Source organism: Salmo salar, chromosome 13, assembly GCF_965601325.2.
Source record: "Salmo salar chromosome 13, fSalSal1, whole genome shotgun sequence".
In the NCBI taxonomy this organism is placed as follows: domain Eukaryota; kingdom Metazoa; phylum Chordata; class Actinopteri; order Salmoniformes; family Salmonidae; genus Salmo; species Salmo salar.
This window is the reverse complement of record NC_138303.1, coordinates 101,306,156-101,328,796: the sequence shown is the minus strand read 5'-3', so window position 1 is coordinate 101,328,796 and position 22,641 is coordinate 101,306,156. Positions and strand designations below refer to the sequence as shown.

Genomic DNA, 22,641 nt, shown 5'->3' with positions numbered 1-22,641 from the left:
CACACTGTGGCTCTGTTTCTCCCTCAGTCCAACAACCTGTCCCTGGATTGTTTGTTTTTTAATCAGTCCACCATTGTAGAGTGGTGATTTATGATGTATATTAAACAAATATATGAATAGTTTTGTGTTCTTTTTGTATGCAGCACTATTGGGAGGAGATGTATTAAGTTGAGGATGAGTGAGGACAGAGTGGATGTGTTTTGATATTTTATATTGTGTTTTGAATGATTATACGTAAGAGCAGACAGTCTTACTCTTAAAATATTATTGCCCACGGTTTGTTTATACTTAATTATCTGGCTTTTGACTATGGAACAGCATTCTGAAACGTTTTTGTTTTAACCCTCAGTGAATGCTACCTGTGCTATAGTTATTATTATTCTGTAATTATCATTTTAACAATGTAATTTCTCACCATGAAAAGTAAATGCCAGGGAAGTAGGCCTGTAAACCCAAAATGACATATGTTGAAGTATGTCATATTCAACTTACAATGCATTGCAAACAATATCAATAAGGTAAAAGCATAAGATAAAAGGTGTCAGTACTCTCACATTAAAGTCTTCTTTAGTCTTTAATCACAACTCTTCAATCATAATCATGAAAAAGACTGATCTAGTGATTGAAGTGGTTTGATGTGTGACGGACCAAGGCTACCCTGCCTCATTAGAGGCAGTTAAGTAAGGAGAAATTAGCTTCGGCTCTAAATCTCACTCAACCAGCACACACTGGAGCCTATAATGCACATCTAATTGCTAATAAAAACACTGAACGCAATGAGTGGTCGCCAATTTGAGTGTGAATAACGTCTCTACTATTCTCTTCAGTATCCCAGTGGTCAAATCTGGTTGAAATTGGCTCATTACAACTAGCATTACAGCTGATGTTATTTCAACAAGTGTTTCCCACTGGGTTTCTGAATAGAATGTATGCATTTGTTTTCCTGCTGAAGATGAGGGTTGTGATTTTAATTTCTACTATCACAGGATCGTAATGTAGTCCCTTATAGCTCAGTTGGTAGAGAATGGCGCTTGCAATGCCAGTGTTGGGGGTTTGATTCCTAAGGGGGACCACTATGAAAATGTATGGACCCAATACTGTAAGTCGCTCTAGATAAGAGCAACTGCTAAAATGGAAACAATTAAATGTAACGTTTGCTGTGTTGGATTGTACTACCATACTCTACTGTATAATCTTTACTTGTAATTGTGTTGGTTGTACTACTATGCTCTACAGTATAATCTTTACTTGTGAATGTGTTTGTTGTACAGTACTACTATTCTCTACAGTATAATCTTTACTTGTAAATGTGTTGTTTGCAGAGTCTGACGTGGCAAGGTTTGACGGCAGCAGCTGCTTGCTCTACAGGTTCAGCCCTAACCCAACACCAAGTCAAACAGCCAAAGACACCATCTCTTTGAAGTTCAAAACCCTGCAGAACTCTGGGACCTTGATACACACAGAGGGACAAGATGATCACACTCTCACGCTGGAGTTACACAAAGGAAAACTTTTACTCCATCTCAGAAAAGGTACAGTGGCCTCTAGTACAATAAAATCCATTCATCTCTCATGTCCTTTATGACGTTCACTCTACTTTTTTATGATAAATAGTTTTCACAATTTAGAGTGTGTTTGGAGCTGACCCAGCATTTTAGGGGATTAGCCTACCATAGTAAAAATGTTACATCAACTACTATACTTACTACGATGCACAGCAGAGATGGAAAGAAAGTTTCATGTTTACCAGGCATAAGTGGGGCTAAACTTCAGGTGGTGTTATGTTCTCAGCTAGCCAGACTGTCCAAGGCATCAACATATGGTGCACCTCTTAGCAGGACCATCTGTCTGTTGCATACCACTAGGGTAGAGAGAGAGACACCTCTCTATCTTCACAGGGAGGTTAGTACAGTTGATATCCACTAAGCACTATCAGCACACGGAGCACACCCACACCCACACACAAACTCACACACATACACTGTACTATCAGCACACTAAACGTGTCTAATACACTGCAGACCTACACATAATTATTGAGACACTTACGATAATTTAGGACTATAATAAATTCTGCAACTACTGAATGATTTAAGGCAGGATACCTTATTGCTGCAATCTGCAGTTTGCTGTATACTGTAGTCGGTTACTTAGGTTATCCAATCCAAAACCCAATAAAGGGTCTTTACTGTGGGATGCTCTGCTATTCGTTATTAGTGGAATAAAATGAAAACCCCACAGTTTGTCACTAGGAATAACATGATTGTCAACATAATAAGAAGAGGAAATGAAAACAGCAGGTGACCGACTGGACCTGTGCCAAAACAGAATAAAAGGCAAAAAACAATCATAGTTTATCAAACTAGTTGAAGGGATCAAAATTGTCTGCTGCACTTAATCAATCCAAATGGCCATAGACTACAGTATAACATTTTACACTACATGATGAATAAGGCCATACTGAAGGGGGTTGTAACTTGTGAGTACAAAAACGATTTGAGTGACCAGGTTTAAACATTAAGTTATTGGTAGAAGTAGTAGTGATGAACCTGGATAGGCCGGTCTCCTTGTCTGATCATCTTCTGCACATTTCAAAAACTCAGTTTATGAGAGTTTATATCCAGTCTTTATTTAACATTTATATATTTAACCAGGTTTAACCATTGATGGCAAGACCTGGGGTTTCTACATGTATAGAAATTCCATTCATAACGCTTATAGGCAATCCGCTAGGCAGGTTAGGTTTTCTCTCTAGGGCCTAGAGTCTAGGCACTGCCGTTTCTGTCTAGCTAGACCTCTCCAATACACTGAATTCCCTCAACAGCAGCTCCAGATTTCCCTGCAATTGTCACGTCCTGGCCAGTATAAGGTTAATTGTTTTTGTAGTTTGGTCAGGACGTGGCAGAGGGTATTTGTTTTATGTGGTTCGGGGTGGTGTGTTTGTGTAAAGGGTGTTTGATTTAGTATTTCTGGGTTTTTGGTTGATGGTCTATGTGGTTGTATTCTATGGTTAGTCTGGTGTGTGTGTTTCTATGTTTGGTTAATTGGGGTTGGGACTCTCAGGCAGGTGTTGTCTATCTGCCTTTGATTGAGAGTCCCATATATTAGGGTGTGTTTGTGTGTGTGATTTGTGGGTGATTATTCTGTGTATAGCCTTGTGCCTTACCAGACTGTTTATTTGTCGAGTGTTCGTTTTTCGTGTTTTGTTATTTTGTATGTTCATTTTTGAGAGTAATTAAAAATCAAGATGAGCATTCACGTACCTGCTGCGTTTTGGTCCTCATTCACCGACAACAACCGTGACAGCAATAGCTGTTCTCTTCTACACAATGTGATTGAATGACGCTGATAGTCAACTAGCCGACAGTAAACCACCGTTAGTGCTGTCATTTTTAAAGGAAAGCTCAGAGGGAGAAAATGAAAACCATCCGTTGTTATGACGGACGAGAGATTATGTCATTCTGTTTATCTTGATATGGACTGGCGCTTACAAAAGAACTGCGGCTCTGCCTCAATCAAAGCGTTTTGTCGGGATGCTCTCCCTCTCTCCGTATTTTACATCACCCTTTCTCTCCTTCCCCCTGCCTCTCTATTTCTCTTTCCCTTCACTGTTGTTTTTTTTCCCTCTTCAAATCAAAATCAAATGTTGTTGGTCTCATGCGCCGAATACAACAGGTGTAGACTTTACTGTGAAATGCTTACTTACAAGCCCATTCCCAACAATGCAGAGTTAAGGTAAGAAAAATATTCGCTAAATAAAAAAGGAAATATTAACACAATAAAAACAATAATGAGGCTATATACAAGGAGTACCAGTACAGAGTCAATTTGCAGGGGTACCAGGTAGTTGAGGTCATTGAGTTAATACAGTATGTACATGTAGGTACTGTAGTGGTAAAAGTAACTAGGCAATCAGGATAATTAATAAATAAAGTAGCATCAGCGTGTGTGAAGTGTGTGAGCGTGTGTGGCGTCAATATGCATGTGTTGTGTGAGAGTGATCATATTTAATGTGTGTGCATGTGTGTGTTGGAGTGTCAGAATAGTGTGTGTGAGTGTGTGGGTAAAGTCTAGTGAGTGTACATAGAGTCAGGGCAAGAGAGTCAGTGCATGAAAAATTGAATAATAAAGGGGGTCAATGTAAATAGTCTGGGTAGCCTTTTGATTAGCTGTTCAGCAGTCTTATGGCACTCTGGTACCACTTGCCGTGCGGTAGCAGTAAGAGCAGTCTATTACTTGGGTGGCTGGAGTCTTTGACAATTTTTAAGCCCTTCCTCTGACAACGCCTGGTATAGAGGTCCTGGAAGGCAGGGAGTTCGGCCCCAGTGAGGTACTGCCCTCTGTTGCACCTTCCGGTCGGATGCCGAGCAGTTGCTATACCAAGTGGTGATGCAGCCAGTCAAGATGCTCTAAATGGTGCAGCTGTAGAACATTTTGAGGATCTTAGGGCCCATGCAAATCTTTTCATTCTCCTGAGGGGGAAGATGCGTTGTCGTACCTCTTTACGACTGTGTTGGTATGATTGGACCATGATAGGACCTTAGTGATGTGGACACCAAGGAATTTTAAACTCTCGACCCACTCCACTACAGCCCTGTCGATATGAATAGGGGCGTGTTCGCCCTCCATTTCCTGTAGTCCAGATCAGCTCCTTTGTCTGGCCAATGGTGAGGGAGAGGTTGTTGTACTGGCACCACACTGGCAGGTTTTTGACCTCTTCCTTATAGGCAGTCTCATCGTCGTTGGTGATTAGGCCTACCACCGTCGTGTTGTCTGCAAACTTAATGATGGTGTTGGGTGAACAGGGAGTACAGGGAGTACAGGAGGGGACTGAGGTGCTCCCATGTTGTGGGTCAGCATGGCGGATGTGTTGTTGCCTAACCTCAATACCTGGGGGCAGCCCGTCAAGAAGTCCAGGATCCAGTTGCAGAGCGAGGAGTTCCAGGGTCCTTAGCTTAATGATGAGCTTGGAAAGCACTATGGTTTTGAACGCTGAGCTGTAGTCAATGAACATCATTCTCACCTAGGTGTTCCTTTTGTCCAGGTGGGAAAGGGCAGTGTGGAGTGCGATTGCTTCATCTCTGGACCTGTTGGGGCAGTATGCAAATTGGAGTGGGTACAGGGTTTCTGGGATGATGGTGTTGATGTCAGATATGACCAGCCTTTTGAAGCATTTCATGGCTACAGATGTGAGTGCTATGGGGCAGTAGTCATTTAGAAAGGTTACCTTGGTTTTCTTGGGCATAGGGACTATGGTGGTTTGCTTGAAACATGTAGGTATTACAGACTGGGTCAGGGAGAGATTGAAAATGTCATTGAAGACACTTGCCAGCTGGTCAACGCATGTTTTGAGTACGCGTCCTGGTAATCCATCTGGCCCTGCGGCCTTATGAATGTTAAGCTGTTTAAAGGTTTTACTCACATCTGCTATGGAGAGCCTGATCATACTGTTGTCCGGAACAGCTGGTGCTCTCACGCATGGTTCAGTGTTGCTTGTCTCGAAGCGAGCATAGAAGGCATTTAGGTTGTCTGGTAGGCTTACTGGGTAGCTCTCGGCTGGGTTTTCCTTTGTAATCCATGATAGTTTGCAAGCCCTGCCACATCCAACAAGCATCAGAGCCGGTGTAGTAGGATTCGATCTTGGTCCTGTATTCATGCTAATCATGTTTGATGGTTTGTTGGAGGGCATAGTGGGATTTCTTATAAATGTCCAGATTGGTGTCCCGCTCCTTGAAAGCAGCAGCTCTAGCTTTTAACTCAGTGCAGATGTTGCCTGTAATCCATGGCTTCTGGTTGGGATATGTACGTACCGTCACTGTGGGGAAGACATCATCGATGCACTTATTAATGAAGCCGTTGACTGATGTGTTAAACTCCTCAATGCCATCGGATGAATCTTGGAACATATTCCAGTCTGTGCTAACGAAACAGTCCTGTAGCTTAGCATCCACGTCATCTGACCACTTCCAAATTGAGTGTGTCACTGGTACTTCCTGTTTTAGTTTTTGCTTATAAGCAGGAATCAGGAGGATAGACTTATGGTCAGATTTGCCAAATAGAGGGCAACAGAGAGCTTTGTGCGCGTCTGTGTGTGTAGTGAAGGTGGTCCAGAGTTTTTTTTTTTTTTTTTGCACACATGATATGCTGGTAGAAATGAGGTAAAATGGATTTCAGTTGATTACCTTGTTATTTATCATCGGTAGCTCAGTTGGTAGAGCATGGCACTTGCAACAGAAGGATAGTGGGTTCAATTCCCGAGAAGACCCATACATAAAATGTATGCACGCATGATTGTAAGTCGCTTTGGATAAAAGTGTCTGCTAAATAGCATATATTATTTATCAGTGTTTTTTTCAAATTTTTACAACTATCCTCTCTCCCCTCTCCCCTTCCCCCTCTCTCCTTCCCCCTCTCTCCCTCCCCTCTCTTTCCAATTTGTTTCATGCAGTAATTTACCAATGTAAGCTCTGTCTGTCTCTTTCACTGTCTTTCTCTTCTCTCTCACATGAATGTAATGTTGTGTCTATTGAATTAGTGTGACTCTTCCTCGGTTTTAATGCAAGGTTGAATTATCTGCGTAATTTAGGTCAGTACCTCTCTGACTGTGTATTAGACCTGAAGCTATGATTAGCAGCCATTTATTCAAGAGTCAAATCCTGATAAGAAACAGTCCCAATACAGGACAGCATTGACATTGAGTCCTCTATACAGGATAGTAAAAGTGCCACGAAAGCAACAGTGACCGGTATACTGTACCTCTCGTACCTTCAACGTTGATGGATGTCACAATATGACCATAACAATGTAGAGTAGACAGAGATGGTTATCTGGGGGGATTGACCTCTCTGCAGTTTACTATTGCCTTGTAACTCGTGTCATTCCCTTGTCAAGAAGCTTTCTCTGCGCAGTTTGTGTTACTGTGATGGCTAGCCTTAAATTAAACGCTGGTCTCCTTGGTTGCGTCCTAGATGGCACCCTATTCCCTTATGTAAGTAGCGTACTATAGTATATCGCAGTCCTGGTCTTCCTCTGAGGTAATCAGTGAGTTCCGTTTGTAAGAGGGCCTTATCACGGCTGTGTGAGGGAGAGTGAGGGAGGGTGGCAGGGTCTTGTAATGGCTGTGTGAGGGAGGAAGGGGTGGCAGGCCATTCTTCCTCTGCTTCTCTGAGGATTGGGGAAAGGACAGATTTCCGGTGCTATAGGTGCACACTGCACTTTTAAGCTGTGACTATACAGGCTCTGGCAGGAACCCTCTATAGAGAACATGGAGAACTACTATAGCACTATACAAATGCCACCCCCTGTATCTGCTCTGTCAGTTACATTCAAACATGTATGCATGTGCATGCTCACAAACTCACACGCATACATACACAGACACTCAAACAACAAGTACGCACACAAACAAATACATATGGCTTTGTTGTGAAAATGGATAAATATTGAATTCTCTACACATAACCTATACACCTATTGTTGAGGAAAACCACAATACCATTCTTCCACATACACTCTGCCCATACATCTATCCAAACACACAAATACAGTATATGTACAAGCACAGCCAAACTGTATGTACACACAGTCGCAACAAAGCTTTGGTCCAAGGCTTTTCATGAGGCAAGCCTGTACAATCAATATGGCTGCAGTGATCACATTGAAAAACATAGGCTGTTCACCCTCCAAGGAGCAGACAGCCACAAGCTGTTTGCAGCAACTTTGCTGCCTGTATGTGGAAATGAATGAAAGAAATGGATTGCCAAGATTTATTTCAGGTATCCAAAACCATTCCATTCCCTCTGTAGTTTACATTAATCAAAATGCCTGTTTATATTGTGGAACCATTGGCTCATATTTCACTCCAATTCTTAACTGTCAACTGTAATATTTATTGGATGCAAATATATGAGGGTCAATGTGACCTGCTCCAGTGCATTCTGGAAGTGGGTTGATAACTGTAACCAACTGAGTTGAGATTATGTCAGCCACACAAGAGGTTGGTGGCACCTTAATTGGGGAGAACGGGCTCTTGGTAATGACTGGAGCGGTATTAGTGGAATGGCATCAAATGCATCAAACACATGGTTTCCAGGTGTTTGATGCCGTTCCATTTGCTCCGTTCCAGGCATTATTACGAGTTGTTCTCCCCTCAGAAACCTCCACTGTTCAGCCATAAATATTGTGGGTTACATACTGTAAATTCACAGAGGTATATTGAGGATAGTTTTGTGAAATAAAATAGAAAAGCATTTTGCTCTGGCCAATAGGACTATCAGTCAGTCAGGCTGTTTGTTTGTATTGGTACCCGTTCCATGTCATTATGTTCACTTTGCAGAACGAGAACCAACTTTCTTACCGTCTGTGTACTAATCAATATAGCAAACAACCCGTTTTATTATAAAGCAATAAGGCTCGAGGGGGCGTGGGGGCGTGGTATATGGCCAATATACCACGGTAAGGGCTGTTCTTATGTATGACGCAACACGGAGGGCCTGGATACAGCCCTTAGCCGTGGTATATTGGCCATATATCACAAACCCCAGAGGTGCCTTATTGCTATTATAAACTGGTTACCAACATAATTACAACAGTAAAAATAAAATGGGCCATACCCGTAGTATTCTTAAGCGATAAGGACCGAGGTATGGTATATGGCCAGTACACCACGGCTAAGGGCTGTTCTTATCCATTACACAACACGGAGTGCCTGGACACAGCCCTTAGCCGTGGTGTATTGGCCATATATCACAAACCCCAGAGGTGCCTTATTGCTATTTTAAACTGGTTACCAACGTAATTAGAGCAGTAAAAATACATGTTTTGTCATACCCGTGATATACCACGGCTGTTAGCCAATCAAATCAAGTCAAATCTAATTTTATTTGTCACATGCATCGAAAACAACAGGTGTAGACATTAGTGAAATGCTTACTTCCAAGCCCTTAAACTCTCTTGGACATGTGGGACACTATCAACAGCCAGTGAAATAGCCAGTGAAATAGCAGGGCAGCAAATTCAAAACAACAAAAGTCTTATAATTCAAATTTCTCAAACATACAAGTATTGTACACCATTTTAAAGATAAGATTCTCCTTAATCCAACCACAGTTTCCAATTTCAAAAAGGCTTTACGGCGAAAGCATAACATTAGATTATGTTAGGACAGCGCCTAAACAAGAAAAACCACACAGCCATTTTCCAAGCAAGGAGAGGCATCACAAAAACCAGAAATACAGCTAAAATGAATCACTAACCTTTGATGATCTTCATCAGATGACACTCCCAGGACTCAATGTTACACAATACATGTATGTTTTGTTCGATAAAGTTCATATTTATATCCATAAACCCCATTTTACATTGGCGCATGATGTTCAGAAAATGTATTCCCTCCAAAACTTCCGGTGAATTAGCACATAAATTTACAAAAAATACTCATTATAAACGTTGACAAGATATACAACAGTTATTGAAAGAATTATAGATACACTTCTCCTTAATGCAACCGCTGTGTCAGATTTTAAAATAGCTTTACGGCGATAGCACATTTTTCAATATTCTGAGTACAGAGCTCAACCATCAAAGCAAGCTATACAGTTACCCGCCAAGTTCTGGAGTCAACAAAACTCAGAATTAGTATTATAAATCTTCACTTACCTTTGCTGATCTTCGTCGGAATGCACTCCCAGGACTCCCACTTCCACAAGAAATGTTTGTTTTGTTCGATAAACTCCATATTTATGTCCAAATACCTCCGTTTTGTTCGCGCGTTCAGATCACTAATCCAAAGGCATAATGCGCGAGCGCAAAACCAGAGACAAAAAGTCAAATAGTTCCATTACCGTTCGTAGAAACATGTCAAACGATGTTTACAATCAATCCTTAGGGTCTTTTTAACATAAATCTTCGATAATATTCCAACTGGACAATAGCGTATTCATTACAGAGGAAAAAGAAGGAAGGGCGCGCCTGTGTACCCGCGCAGTAAACAACTCGTTGGTCCCAGGCTTGAGTCAGCTCCTATTCTCTGCCCAGTAACAGTAGAAGCATAAAACAAGGTTCTAAAGACTGTTGACATCTAGTGGAAGCCTTAGGAAGTGCAAAATGACCCCACAGACACTGTAGTTTGAATAGGGATTAAATAGAAAAACTACAAGCCACTTCCTGGTTGGATTCTTTCTCAGGTTTTTGCCTGCCATATGAGTTCTGTTATACTCACAGACATCATTGAAACAGTTTTAGAAACTTCAGTGTGTTTTCTATCCAAATCTACTAATAATATGCATATCCTACCTTCTGGACCCGAGTAGCAGGCAGTTTAATTTGGGCACATTATTCATCTGAATTTCTGAATACTGTCCCCTGTCACCAAGAAGCTAACCAACAATGCAGTTTTAAGAAAAATACCCCAAAATAAGAAGAAATAAAGTAACTAAAGAGAAGCAGTAAAATAACAATAGCGAGGCTATATACAGGGGGTGCCGGTACGGAGTCAATGTGCGGGGGAACAGGTTAGTCAAGGTAATTGAGGTAATATATACATGTGGGTAGAGTTATTAAAGTGACTTATGCATAGATAATAACAGAGTAGCGGCAGCGTAAAAGGGGGGGGGGGCAATGCAAGTAGTCTGGGTAGCCGTTTGATTAGATGTTCAGTAGTATTATGGCTTGGGGGTAGAAGCTGTTTAGAAGCCCCTTGGACCTAGACTTGGCGCTCCGGTACCACTTACCATGCGGTAGCAGAGAGAACAGTCTATGACTAGGGTGGCTAGTTTGACCAGCTGGCAAGTGTCATTTTTAGGGCCTTCCTCTGACATGGCAAAGCGGTCCTGGATGGCAGGAAGCTTGGCCCCAGTGATGTACTGGGCCGTACGCACTACCCTCTGTAGCGCCTTGCGGTCGGAGGCTAAGCAGTTGCCATACCAGGCAGTGATGCAACCAGTCAGGATACTCTCGATGGTGCAGCTGAAGAACCTTTTGAGGATCTGAGGACCCATGACAAATCTTTTCAGTCTCCTGAGGGGAATAGGTTTTGACGTACCCTCTTCACGACTGTCTTGGTGTGCTTGGACCATGTGAGTTTGTTGGTGATGTGGACACCAAGGAAGCACTACAGCTCTATAGCTCCACTACAGCCCCGTCGATGAGAATGGGGGCGTGCTCGGTCCTCCTTTTCCTGTAGTCCACAATCATCTCCTTTGTCTTGATCACGTTGAGGGAGAGGTTGTTGTCCGAGCACCACATAGCCAGGTCTCTGGCCTCCTCCCTATAAGCTGTCTCGTCATTGTTGGTGTTCAGGCCTACCACTGTTGTGTAATCGGCAAACTTAATGATGGTGTTGGAGTCATGCCTGGCCGTGTAGTCATGAGTGAACAGGGAGGACAGGAGGGGACTGAGCACGCACCCCTGAGGGGCCCCCGTGTTAAGGATCAGCGTGGCAGATGTGTTGTTACCTACCCTTACCATCTGGGGCGGCCCGTCAGGAAGTCCAGGATCCAGTTGCAGATGGAGGTGTTTAGTCCCAGGGTCCTTAGCTTAGTGATGAGCTTTGAGGGCACTATGGTGTTGAATGCTGAGCTGTAGTCAATGAATAGCATTCTCACATAGGTGTTCCTTTTGTCCAGGTGGGAAAGGGCAGTGTGGAGTGCAATAGAGATTGCATTATCTGTGGATCTGTTTGGGCGGTATGCAAATTGGAGTGGGTTTCTGGATAATGGTGTTGATGTGAGCCATGACCAGCCTTTCAGAGCACTTCATGGCTACAGACGTGAGTGCCAAGGGTCGGTATTAATTTAGGCAGGTTACCTTAGTGTTCTTGGGCACAGGGACTATGGTGGTCTGCTTGAAACATTTTGGTATTACAGACGCAGATAGGGAGAGGTTGAAAATGTCAGTGAAGACACTTGCCAGTTGGCAGTGCATTCTCGGAGTACACGTCCTGGTAATCAGTCTGGCCCTGTGGCCTTGTAACGGCAGCCATCCTCTCCAGCTCCATCTTACATCATTCAGGGCTCGACCAACCCAGATTATAATGTCTGATGTACCACGGCTGTCAGCCAATCAGGGTTCGAACCAGACGGTTTATTATAATCAATATAACATGTGATCAGTTTTCCGCTGAAAGTACAGTGATAATATCACACTCATAATATCAGTCAGAACATTTCAACATGCTTCTCCTTCATCATGCTTAATGACTTTAAGTTTGTCAATGATTACATGTAGACCTATTACATTTTTATGGTTCACTGAACCAAGCACAAGGTGTATTCCGTGCCATGTACTGTAGCTGGATAGCTGCTGTTTTCTGCTTTTTTTTGCACAATTGATTGTAGGTTATGTATATGTAGTGTCTTAGAGCAAGTGTTTACGATCACAGCAATATGAGTATGACATGTTGAAATAATTTAAACGGCCTGTATCTAGATAAGATTATTTTTCTGCCATCATTGGTAATCTGATTTAAAGTTGCAGCAAACGACAGTAACGTGCTATACAATTAAGTTATGCTGTTTTCAGGTTGTCCCCCTGAGTACTCCAGTTTATTCTCCATCAAATATAGTGAGATTATATGAGACCGATTGTTGAGAGACACAAGGCATTCACTACCCAACCTTAGGAAGAGCTATGGCTTTCATGGTGGCCCCTTTAAATAAGATCTCTGCATTTCCGCTGGTCAACAGCAGACGTACGTAAAATGGCAGTTTTCAGACGGCCATTTAGACAAATGATTTTGTGTAGATAATATAGAGTGGCTGTACTTTACTGTGTGCCCATCTATTTTTCTTTTTCCTTTAGCATCACTGTACCGAGGCAGAATTTCACCAGCATGGTTTATGTAAGTGTTACGTCTCAAATGGGCCTTGGTCAAAAGTAGTACACTATATATAAAGTATAGATCAAATCAAATTTTATTTGTCACATGCGCCGAGTACAACTGGTGTAGACTTTACCGTGAAATGCTTGCTTACACAAAAGGAATAAAATAAAATGCCCAAGAATGGAGCAATATATAAGGAGTACCACATCAATGTGCAGAGGTACGAGGTATTTGAGGTAGATATGTACATGAAGGCAGGGTAAAATGACCAGGCATCAGGATAGATTATAATAAGAGTAAAATAAAGAACAGAGTAGCAGCATCAAATGATCAGTGTAAAAGTGTGTGCGTGTGTGTGTGTGTGCATATGTGTGTGGGTTTTGTGTGAAAGTGTCAATATAGTGTGAGTGTGTATATGGTGTACAGTGCATTCGGAAAGTATTCAGACCACTTCACTTTTTCCACATTTTGTTACGTTACAGCCTTATCTTAAAATTGATTAAATACATTTTTTCCTCATCAATTTACACACAATACCCCATAACGACAAAGCGAAAACAAGACTTTAGAAATTTTTGCTAATTTATTAAAAAGTAAAAACAGATACCTTATATGCATAAGTTATCAGACCCCTTGCTATGAGAGTTGAAATTGAGCTCCGGTGCATCCTGTTTTCATTGATCATCCTTGAGATGTTTCCCCAACTTGATTGGAGTCCACCTGGGATAAATTCAATTGATTAAACATGATTTGGAGAAATACACATTTGTCTACCGAAGGCCCCACAGTTGACAGTGCATGTCAGAGCAAAAACGAAGCCATGAGGTAGAAAGAATTGTCCGTAGAGCTCCGAGACAGGATTGTGTCGAGGCACAAGGATACTTAAAAATGTCTACAGCATTGAAGGTCCCCAAGAACACAGTGGCCTCCATCGTTCTTAAATGCAAGAAGTTTGGAACCACCAAGACACTTCCTAGAGCTGGCTGCCTGGCCAAACTGAGCATTTGTGGGAGAATGGCCTTGGTCAGGGAGGTGACCAAGAACCCGATGGTCACTCTGACAGAGCTCCAGAGTTCCTATGTGGAGATCGGAGAACCTTCCAGAAGGACACCATCTCTGCAGCACCCTACCAATCAGGCCTTTATGGAAGAGTGGCCAGACGGAAGCCACTCCTCAGTAAAAGGCACATGACAGCCCGCTTGGAGTTTTCCAATAGGCACCTAAAGGATTCTTAGACCATGAGAAACAAGATTCTCAAGATTGAACTCTTTGGCCTGAATGCCAAGTATCACGTCTGGAGGAAACCAGGCACCGCTCATCACCTGGCCAATACCATCCCTACGGTGAAGCATGGTGGTGGCGGCATCATGCTGTGGGGATATTTTTCAGCGGCCGGGACTGGAAGACTAGTTAGGATTTAGGGAAAGATGAACGGAGTAAAATATAGAGAGATCCTTGAAGAAAACTTTCTCCAGAGCACTCGGGACTTCAGGCCAGAGTGAAGGTTCACCTTCCAACAAGACAACGACCCTAAGCACACAGCCAAGACAACGAAGGGGTGGCTTCAGGACAAGTCTCTGAATGTCCTTGAGTGGCTCAGCCAGAGCCCGGACGCTCCCCGTCCAATCTAACAGAGCTTGAGAGGATCTGCAAAGAAGAATGGGAAAAACTCCACAAATACAGGTGTGCCAAGCTTGTAGCATCATACCCAAGAAGGCTCAAGGCTGTAATCGCTGCCAAAGGTGCTTCAGCAAGTAAAGGGTCTGAATACTTATGTAAATGTGATATTTCAGGTTTTTATTCTTAATAAATTAGTAAAGATTTCTAAACGTATTTTTGCTTTGTTATTATGGGGTATTGTGCGTAGATTGATGAGAAAAACAAAACGGTTTAATCAGTTTTAGAATAAGGCTGTAACGTAACAAAGGTGTAGGGGTCTGAATACTTTCCGAATGCATTGTGTATATATAGTCTAGTCAGTGTGCGTAGTATCAGTGAAAGATAGTTTACTATTTAGCAGTCTTATGGGTATGGGTAGAAGTTGTCTCAAAGCCTGTTGGTCAAGGGCAGTGCATTTTCATAACAATCTGTGATGCAGTCAGTCGAGATACTCTCGATGGAGCAGATGTAAAAGTTTTTGAGGATGTGAGGGCCATCGCCCAGTCTTTTCAGCCTCCTAAGGGGAATAGGTCGCTGCCACGCCGTCTTCACGACTGTGCGGGTGTGTTTGGACTATGTTAATTCCTTAGTGTTGTGGACGCCAAGGAACTTGAAGTTCTCGACCTGCTCCAGAACAGCCCCGTTGATATGGATGGGGGCGTGCTCTCCCCTCTTTCTCCTATAGTCAACGTTCAGCTCCATGGTCTTACTGACATTGAAGGAGATGTTGTTTTCCTGACACCACACTAGTGTGCCACTTGGTACGCATTCTGGGTTTGGAAGTACCTGTCTGTAACAATGATACTGCTTTTAATTATCAAGTAATCTGTGTTTAGATCTTGCAACTGCGAAAAGGTGTCATTGTACGCTGATAATTTGTTTTCTTTTAAATCCACAATTAGAATATCTCCACAGCCTCATAGAGAATATAGATATATTACCGTGTAGTTTACCAATAAAATGGTCTGACGGTGAAGTGTATATAGTCAGTATTCATATCCCGAAAGAAAGAAATGATCTCACTGCAATATATTTTAATAGAAAGTTAGCAAAAATAGATAAGATCTTGCTACCATGGAAAGGAAAATATTTGTGGGAAAATCACCCTTATTAACTCATTAGTCATATCCCAGTTTACCTATTTACTTACGGCCTTGCCTACACCTAGTGAATAGCTTTTTTAAAGATATGAGCAAAACATATTCAATTTTATTTGGGACTGAAAGCCAGACAGAATTAAACGGGCCTATTTATATAATGAATAGTACAGAAATGATTAAATATTAAAGCAATAGACCTCTTTCTAAAGGCATCAGTCATACAAACGTTATACATAAATCCAAACTGGTTCTCTAGCAGATTAGTAAAAATGTCTCACCCCATGTTCAAGAATGGCCTTTTTCCCTTTATTCAGATTACAACCTCTCATTTTGGGTTATTTTATTATAATGTCGCTATTTTTAAAACAAGCCATAGAAAGTTGGTTGCAATTTCCTTTTAATCCACCAGAAAAGACAAAACAAATAATACCACATATATATTATGGTTAAACTCAAATATACTATTTGATTAAAAACGGTATATTCTTTGTAAATGATATCATAAATAGGACTGGTGGAGTTATGTCACACATGCTGCTAACAAAAAGATATGGAAATGTCTGCTCTACCCAAAATTACAACCAACTAACTGCAGCATTATCACAAAAATGGAAGAGGTAAGTGGAAGGGGGAAAAAAGTATAGAACAGTAAAGACCAAATTTGGTAAAAAAAAAAAAAAAAAAGAAATGTGATAAATAAGAAAAGTATAGAAGTTTCATTTAAGGAACAAAAAATGGACAGCTGTGCCGAAAAGATTGCAAAATAGTTGGGAAAAGATTTTTGATGTACCGATTCCATGGCACATGGTTTATGAACTGATACACCTAACCTTGAGTTTCTGAATTTAAATTATTTTTACAAAATTCTTGCAACCAATACATTGTTATATACTATATATGGGGGATACAACCATCCCAGCTCTGCAGATTGTGATGTGAAGAATAATATAATAACACTCTTAGCAAAAATGTTTAATCTTTAATTTACAATCTGTAGAAACTGAGAATAGAAAGGTTCAGAAATGTTGTTAAACATCACAGCACTGTTGAAAAATATATGGCAAATAGAAAAACTGGATGGGACTAATAATGACAAGATAACTAATGTAAAATATACTGTGTCCGAAAAAGTATATAGGTTCATAACTTTTGCGGTACAGCACAGTTACAAATATATGGCAAATAGAAATCAAAAGTGGATGGTCTTCAGAGATATATGAGAGGGGTTGAGGGTACCTGAAGGATGTATGGGGGATTGTAAATTATGCAGACAATTACATTGATGGAAGCCACAATCTATTTGCTGATCTACCGCCCCCCTCAAAAAAAACAAAAAAACTCTGAAAGATTGATCAAACGGAGAGTTCTGAAGTTTGACACTAGCACAAATAATGTCTCTCTGAGACTCGAACTCTGCCATGGGGATTAGGTCTGCTTCTCAAGTGGCACCCTATTCCCTACAGATGTAGGTTCTTAATTTGGACCAGTTTGCTACAGCAGTAAAATAATCCTGCACCAACAGGAAATGTGAATTATTATGTAGATTATAATTAAAGCTGCAATATGTAATTTTTTTGGGGTGATCTGACCAAATTCACATAGAAATGTGAGTTATAGATCTGTCATTCTCATTGAAAGCAAGTCTAAGAAACGGTAGATATGTTCTATGTGCGCAATTTCTATGTGTCCCGTTTGGTTTTTCAGTCCTTTACTTTCGGTACACCAGCATCAAACAGCTGAAAAAATATATATATATATTATTGAAAAGATATTTAACAGCGGTTTAGATGGTACAATGATTCTCTACGCTTGTTTTGTCACAAACTGAAATTAGGTGAGATCCTACACCTGTATTGTCAGGTTGTGCGCTACTGGTATAGAAGTCAGGTGCAGTAGAGCAGAGAGTTGTGATCAGGCGCACACTTTATTTGGCAGAAGCAACAACAGACGGACGCAACTGCGTCAAAAAACCTCCAGCCAATGGCAAAAGTGAAAAGCGCGACAAGTCACAATGATGCAAAATGTTTAACAATTAAACATACTTCGGGTTAAACACGGTACCCGGGGAAAAACCAGCCTGGCGCGTCACACAAAACACGTACCAAAACAATTCCACACAAAGACATGGGGGGGAACAGAGGGAATATATATGTAGTGTGATTAGGGAATGTAAACCAGGTGTGCGGGGAAACAAGACAAAACACATGGAACAATGAAAAATGGAGCGGCGATGGCTACAAGACAGGTGACGTCGACCGCCGAACAAGGAGGGGAGCCGACTTCGGCGGAAGTCGTGAAATGTATTCTGTCCCTAATTTTGACCCTTGACCCTGGGGAATAGGGTGCCATTTGGAACGCATAAGGTATGGGCCAAACTGCCTCTGCCACGAAGAGAGCTCAGTTAATCAATACCAACAGATGGATATTTATTTGTTTGTGAAGCTCGACCTCAAGACCTCTTAATCGTGCCTCATCCCATCTCTCTTCTCAACTAATCTGACATCATACAAATAACCTCTACATAATTGATGTGTTAAAGTGACACACATTCATCATTTGCAGAAGTCTCTCTCTCTTAATGATGTTGTAGCCTCTAGGTACGTCCCAAATTACTATTCCCTATATAGTTCACTACTTTTGACCAGGGCCCTTTAAAATTATGATCAAAAGTAGTGCACTATGTAGGGATTAGTGTGCCATTTGGGATGCAATTCTCTCCACTATAACCAGCTTCTCCGAAAAATGTCTAATACATATTTAATTATGGAGTGCATTTGCTTCACTCATTCCTTCTTCCCTGGCACCACAGTACTGCACTGCTTCTTTTCCAGACCTGGGTTCAAATACTATTTGAAGTACAGGTAGCTGTGTTTGATTGAGCTTGCCTGGTACAATGGAACCAATAGTAATGTCCCAAAACTTCAGAACCCCACCCATCTAGCACTCCAGGCAGGCTAAAGCAAATGCTTAAAGTATTTGGAATATTTCAAATAGTATTTGAACCCAGGTTTGTTATTTACTGCAAGACAAACACTTTCTCCCAACGTGTTGTGAAGTTGCGGACTGTAAAGATGGACCTGCTAGAGTTCATACTATATAATGAGTTATGTCCTGCTATCTTTTACAAGCTGCAGTTTTTTAAGTGATGCATCATTACTTATTGGGCTTCATTCTTTAGCCAGTATGGTTGGTATGGTATACTGTACAAGACAGTCCCCAACAAGAATAAAATGACTGTGAAGTTCATGGGTTCTCAATGTGGCTGTGTGTCTCCCAAGTGGCACCCTATTTGCTATATAGTGCTTTACTTCAAAGGTAGTGCACTATGTAGGGAATAGAGTGCCAGATATCTCGAGTCTCATGCCTGAAATACAGTTAAAAAGCTACTGTAGTTTAAAACATTGAAACACTGAGCCTTCAAGACACCTGCCCTGTACAACCTTATGACGTCTGTCTTCTCAAAGGCAACACACTCATGTATCTTCATTTTCACTTTTTGGTATGGGCCATTAAGTCATGGATTGTGATAAAGGTTTTTTCACTAAGTCACTTACATGCTTACCACACCGCCCGCGTTGCGTGTGCAAGCGTTGCAAAATAAATGTACACATACTGTATATACTATTCAATCATTTCGTCGAAACTGCTGATGCCCGTCAACGGGCTTCTGCCTAGCCAGGTGCTAAAATAGAACTTGGTTCTATTTTACATGTTTGGCGCGCTGCAAGTCCCGCCTCTACCATCTCCTCATTGGTTTTTAGGAGCATATACCCACGTGGGTGATTGAAGATGAACGAGGGCCACACTCCAGTCCATTTCATGGTGGTAATGCTCCTTATAGTTGGTTGCCAACTGCCATATAAAATCAGAAGAAGAAGAAGAATGTACTAGGTTTCCCCTTTTTATCTGTGGATTAATTGTCAGAGTGGAGAACACAGGATTTTGTATGACTCAACATGGGTCAAAATTATACAAAGATCCAGCAACGTAAAAAAAGGACCATATGCATTTCAGGTAAAACAACAAAACAATGTTTATTTTCCAGGACAAATTAGCTAGCAATAGCAAGCTAGCTAAATGCTCATGAATGTTTCATGTGTGTTTCGACCTGTCCCCAAAGTAATATATACTGAACAAAAATGTAAACACAACATGTAGTGTTGGTCCCATGTTTCATACGCACAAAAAGCTTATTTCTCAAAAATGTTGTGCACAAATCTGTTTACATCCCTGTTAGTGAGCATTTCTCCTTTGTCAAGATAATCCATCTACCTGACAGGTGTGGCATTTCAAGAAGCTGATTAAACAGCATGATCATTACACAGGTGTACCTTGTGCTGGGGACAATAAAAGGCAACTCTAAAATGTGCAGTTTTGTCACACAAGACAATGTCTAAAGATGTCTAAAGTTTTGAGGGAGGGTGCAATTGAAATCCTGACTGCAGGAATGTCCACCAGAGCTTTTGCCATATAATTTAATGTTAATTTCTCTACCATAAGCCGCCTCCAACATCGTTTTAGAGAATTTGGCAGTACGTCCAACCGGCCTTATAACCGCAGACCACATGTTACCACAGCAATCCAGGACCTCCACATCCGGCTTCTTCACCTGCAGGATCGTCTGAGACCAGCAATTCGGACAGCTAATGAAACAAGGAATATTTCTGTCTGTAATAAAGCCCTTTTGTGGGAAAAAACTACTTCTGATTGGCTGGGCCTGACTCCCCAGTGGATGGTCCTATGCCCTCCAAGGCCCACCCAAGGCTGCACTCCTGCTAAGTCATGTGAAACCCATAGATTAGGGCCTAATGAATTTATTTCAATTGACTGATTTCCTTATATGAACTGTAACAGTAAAATCATTGAAACTGTTTCATATTGCGTTTATATTTTTGTTCAGTATATTTGGTTCACAGTTGGTTTTGGTATTTTAACTTACATGTCATGAACGTGGGGATAAACAAAATCAACACGCGCGTGATCGCGGACGCAGAATCAGGTGCTGAGCCGGTTTTGTCAGCATTTTCGGTTGATTGCACAGATGAAGCCATGTTGATTGATATATTGAGTAGCTGACTGGCATCTCTCTCTTACTGATGTTTGTGTCTCTTGAATGATTGAGTATGTGGTGACCTGAACACTGGAATCCAGTGGTGGCGGTCTCACAGTAATGGTTGGAATGGAAGTAATGGAATGGTTTCAAACACATCAGAAAACATGGTTTCCATGTGTAAAATACCATTCCATTTGTTCCAGTCCAGTCATAACTACACTATATATATATATAACACAAAAGTATGTGGACAACCTTTCAAATGAGTGGATTCAGATATTTCAGCCACACCCTTTGCTGACAGGTGTATTCAATTCAGCACACAGCCATGCAATCTCCATAGACAATTACTGGCAGTAGAATGGCCTTACTGAAGAGCTCATGTCAGTTTGTCAAATATCTGCCCTGCTAGAGCTGCCTCGGTCAACTGTAAGTGCTGTTGTTGTGAAGTGGAAACGTCTAGGAGCGACAACCGCTCAGCCGTGAAGTGGTAGGCCACACAAGCTCACAGAACAGGACTGCCGAGTGCTGAAGCGTGTGTCGGTTGCAATACTCCCTGCCGAGTTCCAAACTGCCTCTGGAAGCAACTTCAGCACAATAACTGTTTGTCGGGAGCTTCATGAAATGGGTTTCCATGGCCAAGCAGCCGCACACAAGCCTAAGATCACCATGCGCAATGCCAAGCATCGGCTGGAGTGGTGTAAAGCTTGCTGCCATTGGACTCTGGAGCAGTTAAAATGCATTCTCTGAAGTGATGAATCATGCTTCACCATCTGGGGGTCCTGACGGACAAATCTGTGTTTGGCGGATGCCAGGAGAACGCTACCTGCCCGAATGCATAGTGCCAACTGTAAAGTTTGCTGGATGAGGAATAATGGTTCGGGCTGTTTTCATGGTTTGGGCAAGGCCCCTTAGTTCCAGTGAAGGGAAATCTTAACGCCACAGCATACAATGACATTCTAGACGATTTTGTGCCTCCAACTTTGTGGCAACATTTTGAGGAAGGCCCTTTCCCGTTTCAGCATAGCAATTCCCCATACACAAAGTGAGGTCCATACAGAAATGGTTTGTCGAGATCGTTCTGGAAGAAGTTGACTGGCCAGCACAGAGCCCTGACCTCAACCCCATCGAACACCTTTAGGATGAATTTGAACGCCCAACATCAGTGCCCAACCTCACTAATGCTCTCATGGCTGAATGGAAGAACTTCCCCGCAGCAATGTTTCAACATCTAGAGGAAAGCCTTCCCAGAAGAGGGGAGGGTGTTATCGCAGCAAACGGGGGACCAACGCCATATTAATGCCCATGATTTTGGATTGAGATTTTTTTCATGTAGTCTATGAGTCTCACCAGTCTCCACTGCTTGAAACATACAGTATTTCCTTATTCTAGCATTGCCTGTCCTAGAAAGGAAAACACTTCTATCAGATTATTACCAGAACATTTTCCTCTGTGATTAATGTATGGTTTTCTTTCTGTGTCTCTGTTGTATTCCAGGTAAAAGTGTCTCTCCTGGTCCTGAGAGCCACATGGTCGTGTCACTGGGTAGTCTTCTAGATGACCAGCACTGGCACGACGTAGCCATCGTGCGCTTTAGTGGCCACCTCAACTTCACTGTGGACAAAAGCTCTCAGCAAATCCAGGTTCCTGCAGAACTCAGTCCTTCCGAGATAAACGAGGTGTGTTGTCTGTGACCTGTGGTGTGTTGCCTGTGACCTGTTTCTCAAATAATTCCACACACACACACACACACACACACACACACACACACACACACACACACACACACACACACACACACACACACACACACACACACACACACACACACACACACACACACACACACACACAACCATTCCTGCATGCTTGCTCTTTCAAATATCACCCTCCATTTGTCTCTTACCGATGCGTTCATAGATACTGTACGACCTAAACGCATAGGAGACACACACTCAAAATATATATAGCTTTGAAGCACGGGTGTTGATTATGCCATTGAATTCTCT

General features: G+C 41.9%; 1 protein-coding gene across 2 annotated transcripts in view; it reads left to right on the top strand.

Moving 5' to 3' along the window:
• cntnap3 (contactin associated protein family member 3) overlaps positions 1 to 22,641 on the top strand; it is a 189,717-nt gene that overhangs the window by 82,519 nt on the left and 84,557 nt on the right. For both annotated transcript variants that reach the window (XM_045692517.2, XM_045692516.2), the window contains exons 5-6: positions 1,323 to 1,532; positions 22,130 to 22,311. In XM_045692517.2, the coding sequence (XP_045548473.2) occupies positions 1,323 to 1,532; positions 22,130 to 22,311 (392 nt within the window). The remainder of the gene's footprint in view (positions 1 to 1,322; positions 1,533 to 22,129; positions 22,312 to 22,641) is intronic.